This window comes from Jaculus jaculus, chromosome 11, assembly GCF_020740685.1.
Source record: "Jaculus jaculus isolate mJacJac1 chromosome 11, mJacJac1.mat.Y.cur, whole genome shotgun sequence".
Lineage (NCBI taxonomy): Eukaryota > Metazoa > Chordata > Mammalia > Rodentia > Dipodidae > Jaculus > Jaculus jaculus.
Window position 1 is genome coordinate 5,682,158 of NC_059112.1, and position 18,137 is coordinate 5,700,294.

The 18,137-nt window shown below is 44.2% G+C and overlaps 1 protein-coding gene and 1 long non-coding RNA gene across 2 annotated transcripts in view; one reads left to right on the forward strand and one right to left on the reverse strand.

The window, feature by feature from the left end:
- Positions 1-1,080: 1,080 nt before the first annotated feature.
- LOC123453302 lies at positions 1,081-10,751 on the reverse strand. Its single transcript, XR_006632728.1, has 3 exons — positions 10,555-10,751; positions 2,304-2,398; positions 1,081-1,340 (listed from the first exon to the last, which is right to left on the reverse strand). It is a non-coding gene; the product is annotated as an uncharacterized LOC123453302 (long non-coding RNA).
- A 229-nt stretch (positions 10,752-10,980) lies between these two features.
- The window catches only part of Uba6 (ubiquitin like modifier activating enzyme 6), a 63,726-nt gene continuing 56,569 nt past the window's right edge, over positions 10,981-18,137 (forward strand). The window contains exons 1-2 of the mRNA XM_045130449.1: positions 10,981-11,058; positions 13,837-13,899. Of these exons, the coding sequence (XP_044986384.1) occupies positions 10,997-11,058; positions 13,837-13,899 (125 nt within the window). The 5' untranslated portion in view covers positions 10,981-10,996. The remainder of the gene's footprint in view (positions 11,059-13,836; positions 13,900-18,137) is intronic.

Here is an 18,137-nt window from a genome sequence, read left to right on the forward strand (position 1 = left end):
CCTCCCCGCCCCTGCCTTTAATCACAGCAGTAGGGAGGTAGAGGCAGGAAGAGCACCGTCAGTTGAAGGACAACCTGAGGCTACATAGTGAATCCCAGGTCAGCCTGAGGCAGAGTGAGATCCTACCTCACAAAAAAGGGCCCCCAGAAGTTAATAACATTGGATTGGTTTTGTATATTTATAAGGATGATTATTATAATAAATGTGTCAATGTGTATTTTCTTGTTTATATACATGCATGAAAATGTTAGTATGTAAATTATTGCTTCAATACAGTTCATTGTTCTTTTGAAGCTCAGAAACTCATTTACATTTCAATATGCTACATGAAAATTCATAAGAAATAAATATTCGGCATCAATAATACAGTCCATACATAATAAGATGAATATGTATTTAAACTAAAATTCATGCCCAAATTTTAAATGTGCCCTTAAGTGAAAGATATATTATTCAACAGAGCATTTCAAATCTGTTAATGCATTGGTTTAGTCCATTTCCAATTATCATTAAAAATTATTTATAAGGCCGGGCATGGTGGCGCTTGTCTTTAATCCCAGCACTGGGGAGGCACAGGTAGGAGGATCACTGTAAGTTCAAGGCCACCCTGAGACTACATAGTGAATTCAAGGTCAGCCTGGGCTAGAGTGAGACTCTACCGCAAAAAAAAAACAAAAAAAAATTATAAAAATGAACAATTTTTTTGTTCTACAAAGTAAATCTAGTTTGTCAGAAAATTAATGCTATATCTGGATTTTCTCTTTTATTTAACCTATTAAACTAATTAAAAACTTGAATTTCTTTCAGCAATTCAGTTTGGTAAAGAAGTAACACAAATTTAAACTTAAACAAACAAAGATTGCATTGATTAATTTTCAGTTACAAACATAATACCTAGAAAAAACATCCTGCATGGTAGGGAAGTATAAATCAGCATAGATGAATCAGGAATCTCCTTGGAGTGACTTCCTCTCAACACTTGCACGGTAACCATGAAGAAATAACATAGTTAGGCAGTTAAGTATTTTTATAATTCATTTATTTGTGTCCTAGCTTTAAACATTTAATCAATGTGCAGTGACTTAATTAATATAAGGTGTTTTCTTACAAAGAAAAATAAATAAAAGAATATAGGCCAACTTAATTCTGCTTATTATTTCATGTTTAGGCAAAAAAGTCAAGTACAAGATGATTAGTCTAATTTTAGTTTGTAACAAGTAAGATTCATGCATAGAAGCAATGGATCCATGCAGGCTAATAGAGTTATTACTGTTGATTTGTCAGTGTGTTCTTCTTTGTGGATATCTGTCACTTCAAATTCTCCAAATGAGTGTATGCTGCTTTTGTAACAAGAAATAAACAGAGCGTTACCTCACAGATCAAGGCCTGGCTAACTCCATTTCCTGTCTAGGAAATACGCAAGTCTAACTCTCACAAAAGTTTCACCAACTCTAGTCAAATTTCTTGATGGCCAAGGAGCTGTAGCATTCCCCAACTCTTTAATTATGGTCACTGAGGGCCACATTATTAAGTGAGAATGACATGGGCAAAATGTCTCCCAACTTCTTATTAACTCTTTCATGGGATATGAAACAGTAAGAAAAAACCACTACAGTCAAGACCATCCATTAGGCTAAGAAGCATAGGGACTGAGTTTGGAGCCACCAAGAGACATGGAAAATATGTTTACTTTTCTTCATCCTCTACCTTAAGAATATATTTAAAAAATCCAAACACTAAAGGAGTAAAGAGTAGGGCACTCTCAAGACCCACAGCGTCCAGTCACCATCATTCCTGAGACTCCCATGGCTGGTACAAGGCCCTGCTTGAACTTCCATAAAGACGCTTGTCCTCTGAGTCAGTAATCCTCTCTTCCTGAACTTCACTGGACTCCGACGCCCCTCAACAACACTAGACCCCTCTCTCAGTCCTACTGTAACTGTCCCTGAAAAATCATGCCTCCCATCCAGCTAGGAGCCCTCTTCAGGCAGAGAATTAGCTTTTTCTCTAGAGACCCAGACAGTTCCCCTCCCCTGGGGGTAAGGACTGACTCCCCCAGACCCCCTTGCCTCACTCACGGCTCACCCCTTCCCCAGCTCCTCCCTCTTCAGAGCTGTGCTTAGAGTGGGAAGCCTGCCCTGCCTTCACAGGCGCCTCCCACCAGACCACAGGCAGAATCACACCTCCCCAACTTCATGCCTCCAGCCAGGCTGTTCCCCTCCCCAGCAACTCCATAAGACGAGCCAGTCCCTTCTCCCCTGTCCCTTGCACCTCTCTAACCCCTTACTGGGGCCCAGACCCACCTTTGCTCTGGGGCCAGGTGGCTCCTATCTCCCAGGTGCCTCCTCTTCACCTTTGCGGGCTCAATCAGCTTGGTGACTGTGGCTCCATGGCAAGCCTATACACAAACATTTTCATAGCATAAATTACTGATGCTTGCACTGAACAACTCAACTAGATGATGACGTGTGACCCTTACGTGCCTATGCTACCAGAGTCACATGAAGGCTTCAGTGCCATGCTTGGTACCACTTGAGAGACCAGTGTTTCCTGGACTTTAAGGCTGGCATCCTTTCTCAGCCACTGTCGGCTCTTCTAGTAGACTGCCAAGCAGAGGCATCATGTTCCCATAGAGCAACTCTGCAGGCAGGGCTGAGGCCCAGGCTTGCCTACACCCAAGAGTGTATTTGTTCATGAGGTATAAAAGTGAGGAAATGGAAGGGGGTGATTCTGAAACATGCATGTATAGATGCAAAAAAAAAAAAAAACCCTACTCTCACCTCAAAGAGACTAAGTTTATTCTGGAGTCAACTATGAGCAACCATGGTCTGGAAACACAGATCCAGGTCACCCTTAAAACCATGATCTGATGTGGTAACAGTTTCATGACATTTTTATAGCAACAGAAAAAAAGAAAAGACATTGGTGGCGTGATGAGGTAGACATGTTACAGAAAAGTGGGGAAGTCTGCTATAGGACTCAGATGGTATTTGACGGTATTCTTAGCCTGTGGATTGGTAGAAACTTGAAATTTGAGGTCTGGTAGTACATTTCAAGAGGTTTCACCTACAAGTTACTAGGATGTTGGGTCAAACACAGACGTGGGCATTTAATGGCTGTTAAGGAGGCTAAAGACAGCTCATGTAATTTGGCTCCAGACCTGCCACATTCTGATCCTGTACAAACATGGCAGTTCTACTCAGTCAACCTTGCTCTAATCAACTTTATAGAATCTTTAACACAGCTAAGGTCTTCTCTGGAAACTTCAGTTCACACACGCCGTAGGGAAAGAATGTGAGAATGTCATGGTGGGTGTGGGAGGATGAAACAAAGGAAAAAATATCAGTTTTCCATCCCCTTCCTTGTCATATCTGGTTGTCTTGAACTGAAGTCACCAGCACATGTGTCTTTAGTCTCAGCATGCAAATAACTTGCTTTAGCTTTCATGTTTTTCAGATTTCGGACTTCAATATTTATAGCAAAATGTCTTGGAGATAGGTTCCACGTCTAAACCTAATATTCCTTTATCCTTATGTAACAATAGTTACAACCTTTTATAGATAGTCTGATGGTAACTTTATGCAATATCTCTAATGCAGCAGTGTTTTCACTAAAACCTACCACATGAAATCAGATGTATCATGTTGGAAATCAAAGGATTTTGGATTTTGCAACACTGTAGATTTTGAGTTTTCTGATTAGAGATGCTCAACTTGTTAGTGTAAAACTGAGAAAAATCTCATATTTTCTGTGTAGCTTGCCCTGCTCTTGGTCAGGACTCCTGCCCTTGAACAGATAAAGCACTCGGACTATTGCACAGCTGTGATGTCTACCCTAATTGTGTTATAACAAACACATAAGACCAGAGCAAGCAAAAAATTAAATCTACCTAGAGGAAAACTAAAAGTGGAGAGGGGACCCAGGGACCCCTATTCTGGAATATCTCAAGGCAGAAGTCAGAAAATAAAGCCATAGATCAGAGCTAGAATAAATGGGACTGCAAATACACATAACAAGAGAAACAATAAAGCCATAGTGAAGATCAGTGAAGGCCAGAACCTAATCAACCAAGCCCCACTGCAGACAAGAGGTAGCCCAAACTGGGCTTAGTGGAAGCAGGTTTGTGCACCATAACACTTGTGTCTAAACAATAACAGAACATTTGTTGCCAGGGAGCTTTTTCAGCCATGCAAATTCTCAGCTCCCACCAACACAAAATGAAGCAGTAAGGCTAGTGGGACATCCACCAAAAGTGCTTTAACAAGTAGGTGAGGATGCCTAATGAAATTAGATGTCCACTGCACCAGAGGAGCTGACTTTAAATCAATGAGAAGAAAACAAACCAAATATGAGAAAGGAGATGACTTTCACATTGTTTCAATCAAGAAAAAAGAACCCAAAGTGAACTAGCATGTTTTAGACTGCAGTTGAACCATTGGTGAATATAACCATGGCTAGAGTGTGATTCTCTACCAGGGCCCTGGATGTTGTTTCATTAAGAGGCTGTGGTGTCCTCATATGTGGATCCTAGCTATAGATAACTGGACTTCTGTGTGAGTAGGAAGAAAACTCAGTAGCAGAAGCCAGTAAGCTAGAAAGGAGATATGAAGGGAATAGAAAGGAAGGTAGGGAGTTGCTGATAGGATAGTATTGTATATATGTAAGTAGAAGAATAGATTAATGGGGGTGAAAAAGCCTAAGTGAGGTCAGGGGAAGAGACTGAGTAAAGGAAAGGTGGAGGGAGGGCTAATCCAGATCTAAGAGGCTATAAATAAATCATATGGAAACCTACATTTTTGGACAATGGAACACTCAGGAGCCATAGATTGTTACTAGAAAATTTTTAGTGCCAGGGATGGGATACCATCCAGTGAGTTGTTGGCCAGGGAGGTCCCTGATGCCCCCAAAACATTACAGGCCATTGCCAAGACCCTTGGTTTCCCACCAGGAATCAATGGTAAGACCCTATTGTTGAAGACTCCACATACTTGGGCTGCAAAGGTCACTGAGAAATCCTGCTGGAGCTGAGCTGATAACCTCCTCCATGTAGACCAGCTGACATAAAGCTGGAAGAAGCCATTCTGCATACAGGTCAATGGGAGAGAGAGAAATCACCAGTGAAGATACTAAACAGTGGACATTGCAAGCCTTATATTTGTCCAGCCAGGCCAAATTAACCAACAGGTGCAATAGTGGCACGTCTGCCATGGTGGAAACCAACTGTACTCTAATTGGGCTGGAGGCCCACATGGGAGGGAATACATCCTGATACTGAAAACCTACAACAGGGGTAGTCATGAGCCCTAGGGGCATAACATCTGCTGCTGTCTGGCTAAATGTATGTACTATGCTCACCAAACTGCTCAGTAAGCACTTCTCTTAATGTTCATACCCATATATTAATGCTACTCTCACTTTCAGTAGAGAAGCTTCTCTTTTCAGATGGCAGTGACCTTGAGATGACTCAGAATGCATCATGGTGCTGGGAAGAAGTGACAGAGGAGAGCTCAGCACTGCAATATCTCTATCACACCTTCCAACGCTCAGGATCTATTGTGGAAGAGGTGGCTGAAAGAATGTAAAAGCCACGAATTCTGGCTAAGATGGCAGCATACGTACCATGCCAAAGCAGCCTGGGGCGGGGGGGAGATCAAAAAAACTCAGCAAAATACACACTTTTACTAAAAAGCTAGGGGTATAGGAAATTGAAACGATAGCAAAGAAGTAGAAGAGATCCAGAGCACCCAGAGCCCACCCAGACCAGCAAAAGCGGCCCCAGCAGGTCCACTGACCATGGCGGTGGCAGCGCACCACAAAGCCACTGCCAGGCTCGGCTCCAGCCACAGGAAAAGCCAGATGCGGGGAGCTTCCACTCACACCGGCGCTCTCCGCAACTCAAGAAACGTGAAGGGAGAGCGGCAGTGAAAAATGGAGGAGCAGATCACAAGGTAGAAGAACACGTGGAACAGAGAGAGAACCAGAGCATCTGTGGCTCCCTCCCCACCCCCACCACCTGTGGCCAGCTCCAGCAAACAGAGCAGACCTAAATACACACCTTTCAATAAAATCTCTTAATAGTAACGGCCTCAATGCCCCAACCAAAAGACATAGGTTTGCAAACTGGGTTAAAAAGCAGGATCCTACACTTTGTTGTCTCCAAGAAACTCATCTTTCCACAAAGGATAGACATTATCTTAGGCTGAAAGGTTGTAAAAGTGTTTCAAGCAAATGGGCCTAGAAAACAAGAAGGGGTTGCTATCCTAACATCTGACAAGGTAGACGTCAGTCCAATGTTAGTCAAGAATGATAAGGAAGGTCACTTTATATCGATTAAGGGTACACTCCAACAGAAGGACATTACAATCCTAAACATATATGCACCTAACATGGGGGCTCCCAAATTCATCAAACAAACACTATTAGAACTAAGGTCACAGATAACACCAAACACAGTGGTGGTGAGTGACTTTAACACCCCACTTTCATCAATTGACAGGTCATCCTGGGAAAAAAATAAACAGAAATGCATCTGGACTAAATGAGGTCATAGAAGAAATGGACCTAACAGATATATACAGGACATTTCATCCAAATGCTGCAGAATATACATTCTTTTCAGCAGCACATGGAACATTCTCTAAAATAGACCATATGTAGGACACGAAGCAAATCTTAACAAATTCAGGAAAATTGAAATAATTCCTTGCATTCTATCTGACCACAATGGAATTAAACTACAAATGAGTAGCAAGAAAGGCTATAGAGCATACACAAAATCATGGAAATTAAACAATACACTAGTAAATGATGAATGGGTCAATGAAGAAATCAAGAAGGAAAACAAAAAATTTATACAGTCAAACAATAATGAGAACACAACATACCAAAATCCCTGGGACACAATGAAGGCAGTTCTAAGAGGTAAATTTATAGCCTTAAGTGCCTATATTAAGAAATTAGAGGGCTGGAGAGATGGCTTAGCGGTTAAGCGCTTGCCTGTGAAGCCTAAGGACCCCAGTTCGAGGCTCGGTTCCCCAGGTCCCACGTTAGCCAGATGCACAAGGGGGCACACGCGTCTGGAGTTCGTTTGCAGAGGCTGGAAGCCCTGGCGTGCCCATTCTCTCTCTCTCCCTCTATCTGTCTTTCTTTCTGTGTCTGTCGCTCTCAAATAAATAAATTAATTAATTTAAAAAAAAAAAGAAATTAGAAATCCCAGCACTTGGGAGGCGGAATAGGAGGATCACTGTGAGTTCAAGGCTACCCTAAGACTCCACAGTGAATTCCAGGTCAGCCTGGGCTAGAGTGAGACCCTACCTCGAAAAATAAAAAAAAAAAAAAGAAATTAGAAAGGTCGCAAGTAAACAACCTAATGCTTCACTTTAGCAAATCTGACCAAAAGAGAGAAGAGACACAAATTAATAAAATTAGAAATGAAAACGGCAACATCACAGCAGATACCAGAGAAATTCAAAAAAATCATAGGGACATACTATAAAAGCATATACTCCACAAAGTATGAAAATATGAAAGAAAGGGATAATTTCCTTGACTTATATGTCCCATCTAAATTAAATCAAGATGAGATTAATCACTTAAATAGACCTATAACAAGCATAGAGATCCGAACAGTTATCAATAATCTCCCAAATAAAAAAAGCCCAGGCCCAGATGGACTCACTGGTGAATTTTACCAGACCTTCAAGGAAGAGCTAACACCATTGCTTCTTAAGCTTTTCCAGGAAATAGAAAAAGGAATTCTACCAAACTCCTTCTATGAAGCCAGCATCACCCTGATACCAAAATCAGGCAAAGATAGAACAATAAAAGAAAATTACAGACCAATCTCCCTCATGAACATAGATGTAAAAATTCTCAACAAAATATTGGCAAACAGAATACAAGAATATATCAAAAAGATCATTCACCCTGACCAAGTAGGCTTTATCCCAGAGATGCAGGGATGGTTCAATATACACAAATCTATAAATGCAATACATTATACAAATGGGTTGAAGGACAAAAATCACATGATCATCTCATTAGACGCAGAGAAAACATTTGACAAAATCCAACATCCCTTCATGATAAAAGTCCTACAGAGACTGGGAATAGAAGGAACATATCTCAATATAATAAAAGCTATTTATGACAAGCCTACAGCCAACATATTACTAAATGGGGAAAAACTGGAAGCTTTTCCACTAAAATCAGGAACAAGACAAGGGTGTCCACTGTCCCCACTTTTATTTAATACAGTTTTGGAAGTCTTAGCCATAGCAATAAGGCAAGAGACACATATAAAAGGGATACAAATTGGAAAGGAAGAGATCAAGTTATCATTATTTGCAGATGACATGATTCTATACATAAAGGACCCCAAAGACTCTACTAGCAAACTGTTAGAGCTGATAAAAACCTACAGCAATGCAGCAGGATACAAAATAAATACACAGAAATCAGTAGCCTTCATATATGCTAACAACAAACACACAGAGGATGAAATCAGAGAATCACTCCCATTCACAATTTCATCAAAGAAAATAATGTACCTTGGAATAAACCTAACCAAGGAAGTAAAGAATCTCTACAATGAGAACTTTAAATCACTCAAGCGAGAAATTGCAGAAGACACTAGAAAGTGGAAAAACATCCATTGCTCCTGGATTGGAAGAATCAATATTGTGAAAATGGCAATCTTACCAAAAGCAATCTACACATTTAATGCAATCCCTATCAAAATTCCAAAGGCATTCTTCATGGAAATAGAAAAAACAATCCAAAAATTCATTTGGAATCACAAAAAACCTCGAATATCTAAAATAATACTGAGCAACAAAAGTAAGGCTGGTGGTATCACCATACCTGATTTTAACCTATACTACAGAGCCATAGTAACAAAAACAGTGTGGTATTGACACAAAAACAGACATGTAGACCAGTGGAACAGAATAGAGGACCCAGATGTAAGTCCAGGTAGCTATAGCCACCTGATATTCAATAAAAATGCCAAAAATACTCAGTGGAGAAAAGACTCTTCAGCAAATGGTGTTGGGAAAACTGGATATATATCTGTAGAAGGATGAAAATAGATTCTTCTCTCTCTGCATGCCCAAGAATTAAGTCCAAATGGATTAAAGACCTTAACATCAGACCGGAAACTCTGAAACTGCTAGAGGAAAAAGTAGGGGAAACCCTTCAACATATTGGTCTTGGCAAAGACTTTCTGAATACAACCCCAATTGCTCAGGCAATAAAACCACAGATTAATCACTGGGACCTCATGAAATTACAAAGATTTTGCACTGCAAAGGACACAGTGAAAAAAGCAAAGAGGCAACCTACAGAATGGGAAAAAAATCTTCGCCAGTTATATATCTGGTAGAGGATTAATATCTAGGATATACAAAGAACTCAAAAAGTTAAATAATAAGGAATCAAATAAGCCAATCAAAAAATGGGCTATGGAGCTAAATAGAGCATTCTCAAAGGAAGAAATACGAATGGCATATAAGCATCTAAAAAATGTTCTACATCACTAGTCATCAGGGAAATGTAGATTAAAACTACATTGAGATTCCATCTCACTCCTGTCAGATTGGCCACCATCATGAAAACAAATGATCATAAATGTTGGTGGGGATGTGGAAAAAGAGGAACCCTTCTACATTGCTGGTGGGAATGCAATCTGGTCCAGCCATTGTGGAAATCAGTGTGGAGGTTCCTAAAACAGTTAAAGATTGATCTACCATATGACCTAGCTATAGCACTCCTAGGCATATATCCAAAGGACTCATCTCATTTCCTTAGAAGTACGTGCTCAACCATGTTTATTGCTGCTCAATTTATAATAGCTGGGAAATGGAACCAGCCTAGATGTCCCTCAACTGATGAGTGGATAATGAAGATGTGGCACATTTATACAATTGAGTTCTACTCAGCGGTAAAGAAAAATGAAGTTATGAAATTTGCAGAAAAATGGATGGATCTGGAAAGGATTATACTAAGTGAGGTAACCCAAGCCCAGAAAGCCAAGTGCCACATGTTCTCCCTCATCTGTGGATCCTAGCTACAGATGATTGGGCTTCTGCGTGAGAAGGAAAATACTTAGTAGCAGAGCTCAGTAAGTTAAAAAGGAGATATAAAGGGAAGAGAAAGGAAGGGAGGAGGGTACTTAATAGGTTGATATTGTATATTTGTAAGTACAACGATTGAGATGGGGAGGAAATATGATGGAGAATGGAATTTCAAAGGGGAAAGTGGGGGGGGGGGGAATTACCAGGGGATATTGTTTTATAATCACGGAAAATGCTAATAAAAATTTAAAAATTAAATAAATAAATAAAAAGTATATACCAATTTCCAATATTCTAAAGACATGTCTGGGGCTTTGGAGATGGCTTAGTGGCTAAGGGGCCTGCCTGCAAAGCCAAAAGATCCCAGTTCGATTCTCCCACATAAGCTATATGTACAAAGGGGTGCAGGCGTCTGGAGTTCGTGTGCAGTGGCTGGAGGCCCTGGGGCGCCCAATAACTCAATTAATTAATTTAAAAAGACCTGTCTGCATTAAGTTAGCAGATGTGCACAGTTCCTCAGGAATGTTTAAGCGGAATCCAGCCTGGAAATGTGGTGTCATTGCGTGCTCCGTTTTCTTTTTTTAATTTATATCATCATTTCCTGTTCGCGCGCTCTCCGACACTCGGGACTCTGCGACGCACCGTCTCCACCGCACAGCGCCCGGCCCTGGCCGCCGACGTGACGCTTCCACCCGGAAGAGGTCGGCGTGGGCACGCCGCACGTCCCTCCGCGGCCACGCCCCCGGAAGCCGCGCCCGAGGCGGAAACGCGCCCCGGCAGGAAGCGCGGCGGCGAGGGGCCCGCTGGGAGGCGGCGCGCCCCGGTGACGTCAGCGCGGCGACGTCGGGTGACGTCAGCGCGCTCGCGCCCGCGGCCCCGCCCCCTCGCGCTCCGGGCGCCGGCGTCGGCGTGTCCCGCGCGACATGGAGGGCCCGTGGGCGCCGGGCGCGACGGCGGCGTGCTGCTCGTCCTGGGCTGCCGTGAGGTACGAGGACGCCGGCGGGGCGCGGCGCGGCGCGGCGCGGGGACGAGGCGGCGGCGGGGCGGGCGCCGCGCGCGGGGCGGGTGGGTGTGGCGGCCGGCCTCTGCCCCGAGGTCCGCCGCGCCGGCCTGCGCCTCCGTCCCCGGACTCTGCGGGGCCTGGGGCCGCGCTTTTGCGTGACGGGGAGGCTACGGCGACCCGGCGCTGTCCGTCCCGGGCCCTTCTCCCTGTGCACCCTCCTCCCCATGACTCCTCCCCCCTTCATCTTCCTCCCCTGTGACCCTCCTGCTCTTGCATCCTCCTCCCAATGAGCGTCCTCCCCATGACTCCTCCCCGCCCACACCCACCCCGTGCATCTTCCTCCTCCATGACCCTCCCACATGTGCACAGTCCTCCCCATGACTCCTCCCCGCCCACACCCACCCCGTGCATCTTCCTCCTCCATGACCCTCCCACATGTGCACAGTCCTCCCCATGACTCCTCCCCGCCCACACCCACCCCTGTGCATCTTCCTCCTCCATGACCCTCCCACATGTGCGCACTCCTCCCCATGAGTGTCCTCCCCATGACTCCCCCCATGCATCCTCCTTCCCGTGATCCTCCTCCCCATGAGCATCCTCCCCATGACTTCTCTCTTGCTCTCCCGTGCATCTTCCTCCCCGTGCAGTCCACTTCATGGGCGTCCCCGTCCCCCCCCCTGCATACCCCTCCCCATGAGCGTCCTCCCGGCAGAGGAGGCCCCCCTGTACCCTCCTCTTCCATGACCCTCCTCCCCGTGCACACTCCTCCCCGTGACTTCTCCTCTGCTCCACCGTGCATCTACCTTCTCTGTGACCCTCCTCCTCATGAGCGTCTTCCCCATGACTCCCCCCCTCTCTTCCCCCCCCACACCTTCCTTCTCCGCAACCTTCCTCCCTGTGCACACTCCTTCCCATGTACCTTCCTCTTCTCCCGTGACCCTCCTCCCTGTGCACACTCCTCCCCATGGCTCCTCCCCTGCCCCCCCCTGCACCTTCCACCCCGTTCACCCTCCTCCTCCCCTTTTCCATCCTCTGTGCACCCCCTTCCCTGTGACTCTCCTCCCCTTATGACTCTCCTCCTCTCCCCCCCCCCCGCACCCTCCTACCCCACACCCTGCTCCCGCACACGACCAGCCCAGGGAACAAGTCAGGGTGAACTAAGGGCAGAGTGGATGTCCTGGGTCCTCCAGACTAGAGGAACAGAAGACAGGGATCCTGTATTTCCCTTTCTATTCTGTGTCCTTCTGGACCTGCAAAATTAGCAGGGAGGACACATGTAGCTTGTACACCCTTACCAATGTTTTTGATATGAGTTTCTTTTTCATCCTATAATTAATGAATATAATTTGTATTTTGCCTGCTATGAAGATTCCACATGCCGCATTTAGAAGTGGTTGAGTAACTTCATAACTTGGAGCTTTCTGCTAGTTTCAGGTTTTAGGGAAGTTCCTGTAGTCCTGTCTTCTCTCGCTAACACTGCACAAAATGACTTGGGAGATATTTAATCTTACCAAAACCTACTCTTTAGTTGGAGCATTGATATTATCTCTTATTTTTAAAAATGTTTTTGAGACTGGGTCCAAACTTGTGATGTAGCTCAGGATGACCTTGAGCTCTTAATCCTTGTGTTTCCTGAGTGCTAGAATAAAAGGCCTTGGCCAACATACCTAGGTGCTTTTTTAAAATTTTGTTGCTTTTCAATTTTTCATGGTAGGGTCTTGCTTTAGCCCAGGCTAACCTGGAATTGACTATATAGTCTCAGAGTAGTAGCCTTGAGCTTACGGCGATCTTCCTCCCTCTGCCTCCCAAGTGCTGGGATTAAAGGTGTGTGCCACCATGCCCAGCAAATATTTTGTTTTTATTTATTTATTTGAGATAGGCAGATAGATTGGGGGAGGGGATCAAGAGAGGTGACGCATGGAGAAATAAGTTAAGAGTACGTGAGAGCCAGGCGTGGTGGCGCACGCCTTTAATCCCAGCACTAGGGAGGCAGAGGTAGGAGGATCGCCGTGAGTTCGAGGCCACCCTGAGACTCCATAGTGAATTCCAGGTCAGCCTGGCCTAGACTGAGACCCTACCTCGAAAAACCAAAAAAAAAAAAAAAAAACCAAGAGTACGTGAGTGTAAAGAGAGTGTATATGGAGCAAGTTCATGTGACAGCATTGAGGGTCCCGGCGGAATAGGGGCAGGGACAAGGCAAAAGCGGCACCCCCTCGTGATCTTCACATGCGAAACATGTTGTCAAGAAAAACTGCTACGAGTATAGATCCATCAGAATAATTGTGTTAATGATAAGGTATGGGCTTTGTCTCAATAAACATTAGATAGAGAGCTGGAGAGATGGCTTAGCAGTTAAGGTGCTTGCCTGGAAAGTTTAAGGACCCAGGTTTGATTCCCCGTCGCCCACGTAAGCCAGATGCACAAGGTGGTGCATGTGTCTGGAGTTGGTTTGCAGTGGGGAGAGGCCCTGGCGCAGCCACTCTCTCTCTCTCTTCTCCCCCCACCTCAGCTAAATAAAATACTTTAAATATTAGACAGAGCAACAATTAGTAAGTTTAATTTCAGTACATTTTAAAAACTTAAGGGACATGATATATAAGGGATCTGACATGTAAGAAGATACATATTTGTTATATAAAAACCTTTAGTAACTTGTGAATTGATCCCATGTATAATTGAATGTTACATGAATATCGTTGAATACAATATAAGGTGATTGTCAATATTTAATAATTAAAAAGGTTTTTTTCCACCCTCCAGTGCGAGTAAAAGTTTGCCCACCATGTCAACAGACAGTGTGGAGATTGATGATGGGTTATACAGGTAAGAACCTTACAGTGGTGCTTACTTGGGGATTTGGCTCAGTTGATAGAAGTGTTTGCCACATAAGTGTGAGGAGCCCCAGTGTCCATGTAAGTGCCAGGTGGGTGTGGGAGCCCACCTGCCATGCCAGAGCTCTGAGGGCAGATGGATTCTGGGATGAGCTAACTAGACGAGCTCTGGACTCACATGAGAAACCCTCCTTCAGTAAATAAAGTAGAGGGCCATCAAGAAAGATACCTTGAGTCTAACCTTTGGCCTCCACGCACACCCACATATCCATGTGCTGTGTGTGCACCCACATGCAAATGAACATGCACTCACAGGCCAAAAGATGAATAAATAAATACACCACTTCATACATACTGAAGTTTTAGTTTCTCAAGTCATAAGTAATCTAGTAGTTAGGCCTATGCAGAATTTCATATGCGTGTCTTACAGGTTGTTTTCAAGTTAGAACTGAAATTTCTGTTACTGTCATTTTGGTTTAGACTTCAGTGATAAGACTAAGAAGGATTTTGCTGTGTGTCACAAAGACATATCACTTGGGGTTGGAGAAGAGGATTTATTTGATTCACTTTAGTTGTACAGTTGCACTTAGAGAATCTAATTATTTTGGTGTATCCTCAAGAAAACATAATATATAGACACTGTAGAAATACAAGACTGAGTTGTAAGTTCAATAGAAGTTAATGAGTTGGTTGGCTTGTTTCGTCGTCGTTGTTTCTAGTATGGTTTGAATATGAAATATCTCCTGTAAGCTCATGTATTTGAATGTTTCGTCCCCAGCTGGTGAAGCTGTTTGAGAACAGTGTAGGAACTTCAGGAGGTAGGGCCTAGATGGAGAAAGGGCTCGCTAAGGGTGGGCCTCTGAAGACGCCTAGTTCCTGCCTGTGTCTGCTTCCTATCTTGATGTGAGTTGTTCTTTGTCACTCTCAGTGCACAATCCCATGAGACCAAGGGGCCATCATGGAGTAAATTCTCTGAAACTGTGAGTCAGAATAACTGCATCTTTTCTCCTTAAAATGTTTGTGTATTGTGTCATAGAGAAGAGAAAAATGGAATTTTAGTATTGGGAGTGACTAGGGAAACAGAATTCTGCGGATGGGTTTCTTTTAATTTTGTTTTTTAGTTTCTAATTTGATTAGACGTAAAGTTGCTGAACACTCTCTGATGTACGAAGTGAATGTACTGGATACTCCTCACTTACCACTTGAGAGAGGCAGGGAATTTAGTGACTGTATGTATGATGCTTTTGAACAGCTCTAGACAGCTAAGGCGTGAGGCAACATTGTGTGTTAGCATCTCTGCACAAAGTGATGAAGGAGAACTAAGATTACATTCCACAGATCTAGGTGGTGTAAACTGGCCCTAAGTCTTCTCAGCTTGCCAGGAAGGAATTTCCTCTCTTTCTTCTATAACCCATAAGGCCGAAGTTGCCAAAGCAGCAATTTAACTCTCAGATTTCAAGGGATCTGCAGTCAGTATGAAGGCACTGACTAGAAAGAATGCGACCCTGTAGCTTGGGGTGGGGATGTGTGAGGTGCTGATGAAGTAGAGGACTTTGAACGCTCAAATGGCCTTCCTCTCATAATGACACTGGCCTTTCACACCTTAGGATTTGCCCTCACCGCACGTTTTTGCTTCACAGACTTAATATCCTTACTTAAGTTGCAATGGGCTCCTCGAGATGAGTTGCTTCATCCTCCTAGAAACTTCTCAAGGTGTGTAATTCCTACGAGCTTGAGAAACACACGGGAATAAATTTGAAGTACATAGGATAACGGTGCCAGGAGCACAAAACAGGATCAGGCTGACTTCATTAATTTGGGTCCATTAAATAGATTCTGGGTTTAAAGTTGCAGTTCAAAAATTTAAATGGAGGGATGGCTTAACGGTTAAGATGTTTGCCTGCAAAGCCAAAAGACTCAGGTTCGATTCCCCAGGACACATGTTAGCCAGATGCACAAGGGGGTGCAGGTGTCTGGAGTTAATTCGTTTGCAATGGCTGGAGGCCCTGGCACGCCTATTTTCTTTCTTTCTTTCTCTCCCTCTTTCTCTGTCAAATAAATAAAAATAAAAAATTTAAAAATTTAAAAAGCTTAAATGGTACTAAAAATATATTTCATCAGTTGACTGAAGTGTGTCAAAAGATGGTCTAGGGCTAGGCGCATGGCTTAGTGGGTAAGAGCACTTGCCAAGCCAGTAGGGCCGAGGGGGTCGGAGGCCATTCGAGTTTGGTCTCTAGCACCACCACAGACGTCAGGGCATGGCTGCGCAGCCGTACCTTAATTCTGTAGAGCAGAGCCTGAAGAGCTGCTGGACCTTGCTGACCAGCCCTCCGACCTAAAACCACAACTCTTGTCAGTCAAGGGAGCACACGGGAGTGACCGAGAAGACAGCCGGTGTGTGTCGGCTTCCCACACAACCTCCTGGGGCAGGAGCACTGCCACATGTGCACACGTCACAGTACATATGTGCCCCCGCCCACCCACAGAGCACTGATCTGTAAATCATGGGGAGGTGGCTGGTAAAGAGATTTAAAGGCCCGGAAATTAGAATGCTGGGTTAGATGCCCATGTAAAAACCTACTTCTCCACTGGGAGGCTCCAGAGATAACGTGTCGTTAGCACAGGTGGAGGCACTGGCACCTTGAACAGCGCTCTCGTCGTGGCTGTTCTCTGTAGCCACCGCTCAAGGATGGGAGATGACGGCCACTCGGCTGGAAACGGGTGAAGTGGGACCCTGGAGCGCTAGGCAGGATCCTGTAGGCAGCCCCTGAGAGGATGGTGGGTGAAGAGCCTCGGGAAACTGCACAGTTGGAGAAACCAGAACATGAGCCATTGCCAAGCAAAGCTGCAGGCAGTACGTGGAGCCAGCCCAAGAGAGGCCAGGCCCTGGGAGCCGGCAAGGGCTGCTCAGCCTGGCGGGGCTCGCCCGCGCCCTGGGCTGCTCAGCCTGGCCGGGGCTCGCTTGAGCTCTGCCTGCTGCATTTGGGTCCATTCCTTTTGGAAAGGGAGCATCTACCCCATGCCATTTTCTGATCTTACAGGGAATGACAGCTAACAGTTTGCCTAAAGCCTCAAAAATATTATGGACTTAGACTTTTGAGAAGTATTTAAACTATTTAGGCCATGAGTACTTTTGGAAAAGGACTGAATGCGTCTTGCATTTTAAAGTAGCTGTGAGAGTAGAAGTTGGGCATTCTTACCAGGTTGGAATTGAACTGGTCCCCATTCTAACAGAGGACTCTCAGGCTAGTTACAGGGTAGTTTTTATCCAGTACTGATGGATACCTGTATAGTCTGTCTCTTGTCCTTTGTGTATTGTGAAGTTTGCTTGTCTGGAAAGGAGTGCAGACTTAGTAGTTTTCAATTATTTAAAGTAAGATAATACAGCTGGTTCCTGTTTTCGTTCCTTTTCTTTCTCTCTTTCTTTTGGAGACAGCATCTCATATAAAGCTAAGCTATCCTTGAGCTGGATATGTAGCTGAGGATGACCTTGAACTCTTCAGAAGTGCTGGGATTAAAAGCGTGTTCTGTCCTACCCAGCTGATGTGGGGCTGGCATCAACCTCAGGGCTTCGTGCATGCTCAGCAAGCACTGCACCGGCTGCTCCTCACAGCTGTGATTCACTAGAGGATATGATTCTTTGGAACGTTTGTTCAGTGCATCTTTTTTCCTTTCATCTGTATGTCTTTATCATTTAGAACCATAATGTCATAATTATTTGGCAAATTACTCATCAGAGAAGCAGACTCAGAGGAAACATTTTTAATATAGTTCTCATAACTGTGAACATAAAAGAATTCAAGTCCTCTGCTTACTGTACTATGAAAGTTTTGTTCTTGTATGCAAATTCTTTTCTGCATGGGACACATATCAAGTTCATAGTTGCTAGGCAATGACAAGCCCTGTAACCAGACCCTTCAGACATGAGGCTGAGATAGAAAGGTTATTAAGAAGCTACAGGGATTTTCATATACTGCCATAAGGAAAGGAAATTAGTACATCTATCTACTTTTTGAAAAGTAATTTTTTAAGTTAGCATACAAGGCAGTGCATTTTAATAAGGCATTTTTCTTACATATGTCGTACGTACTTTACCTCCCCCCCCCCCTTACATAGACACTTGTGGAAAACTGTGTGCTGAGGACACTGAACATGTACCAAACCGGAGATACAGCTACTCCTAAGTGCCCATCACTGAAATAGACATAAAACACACCCAGCATGGCTCAG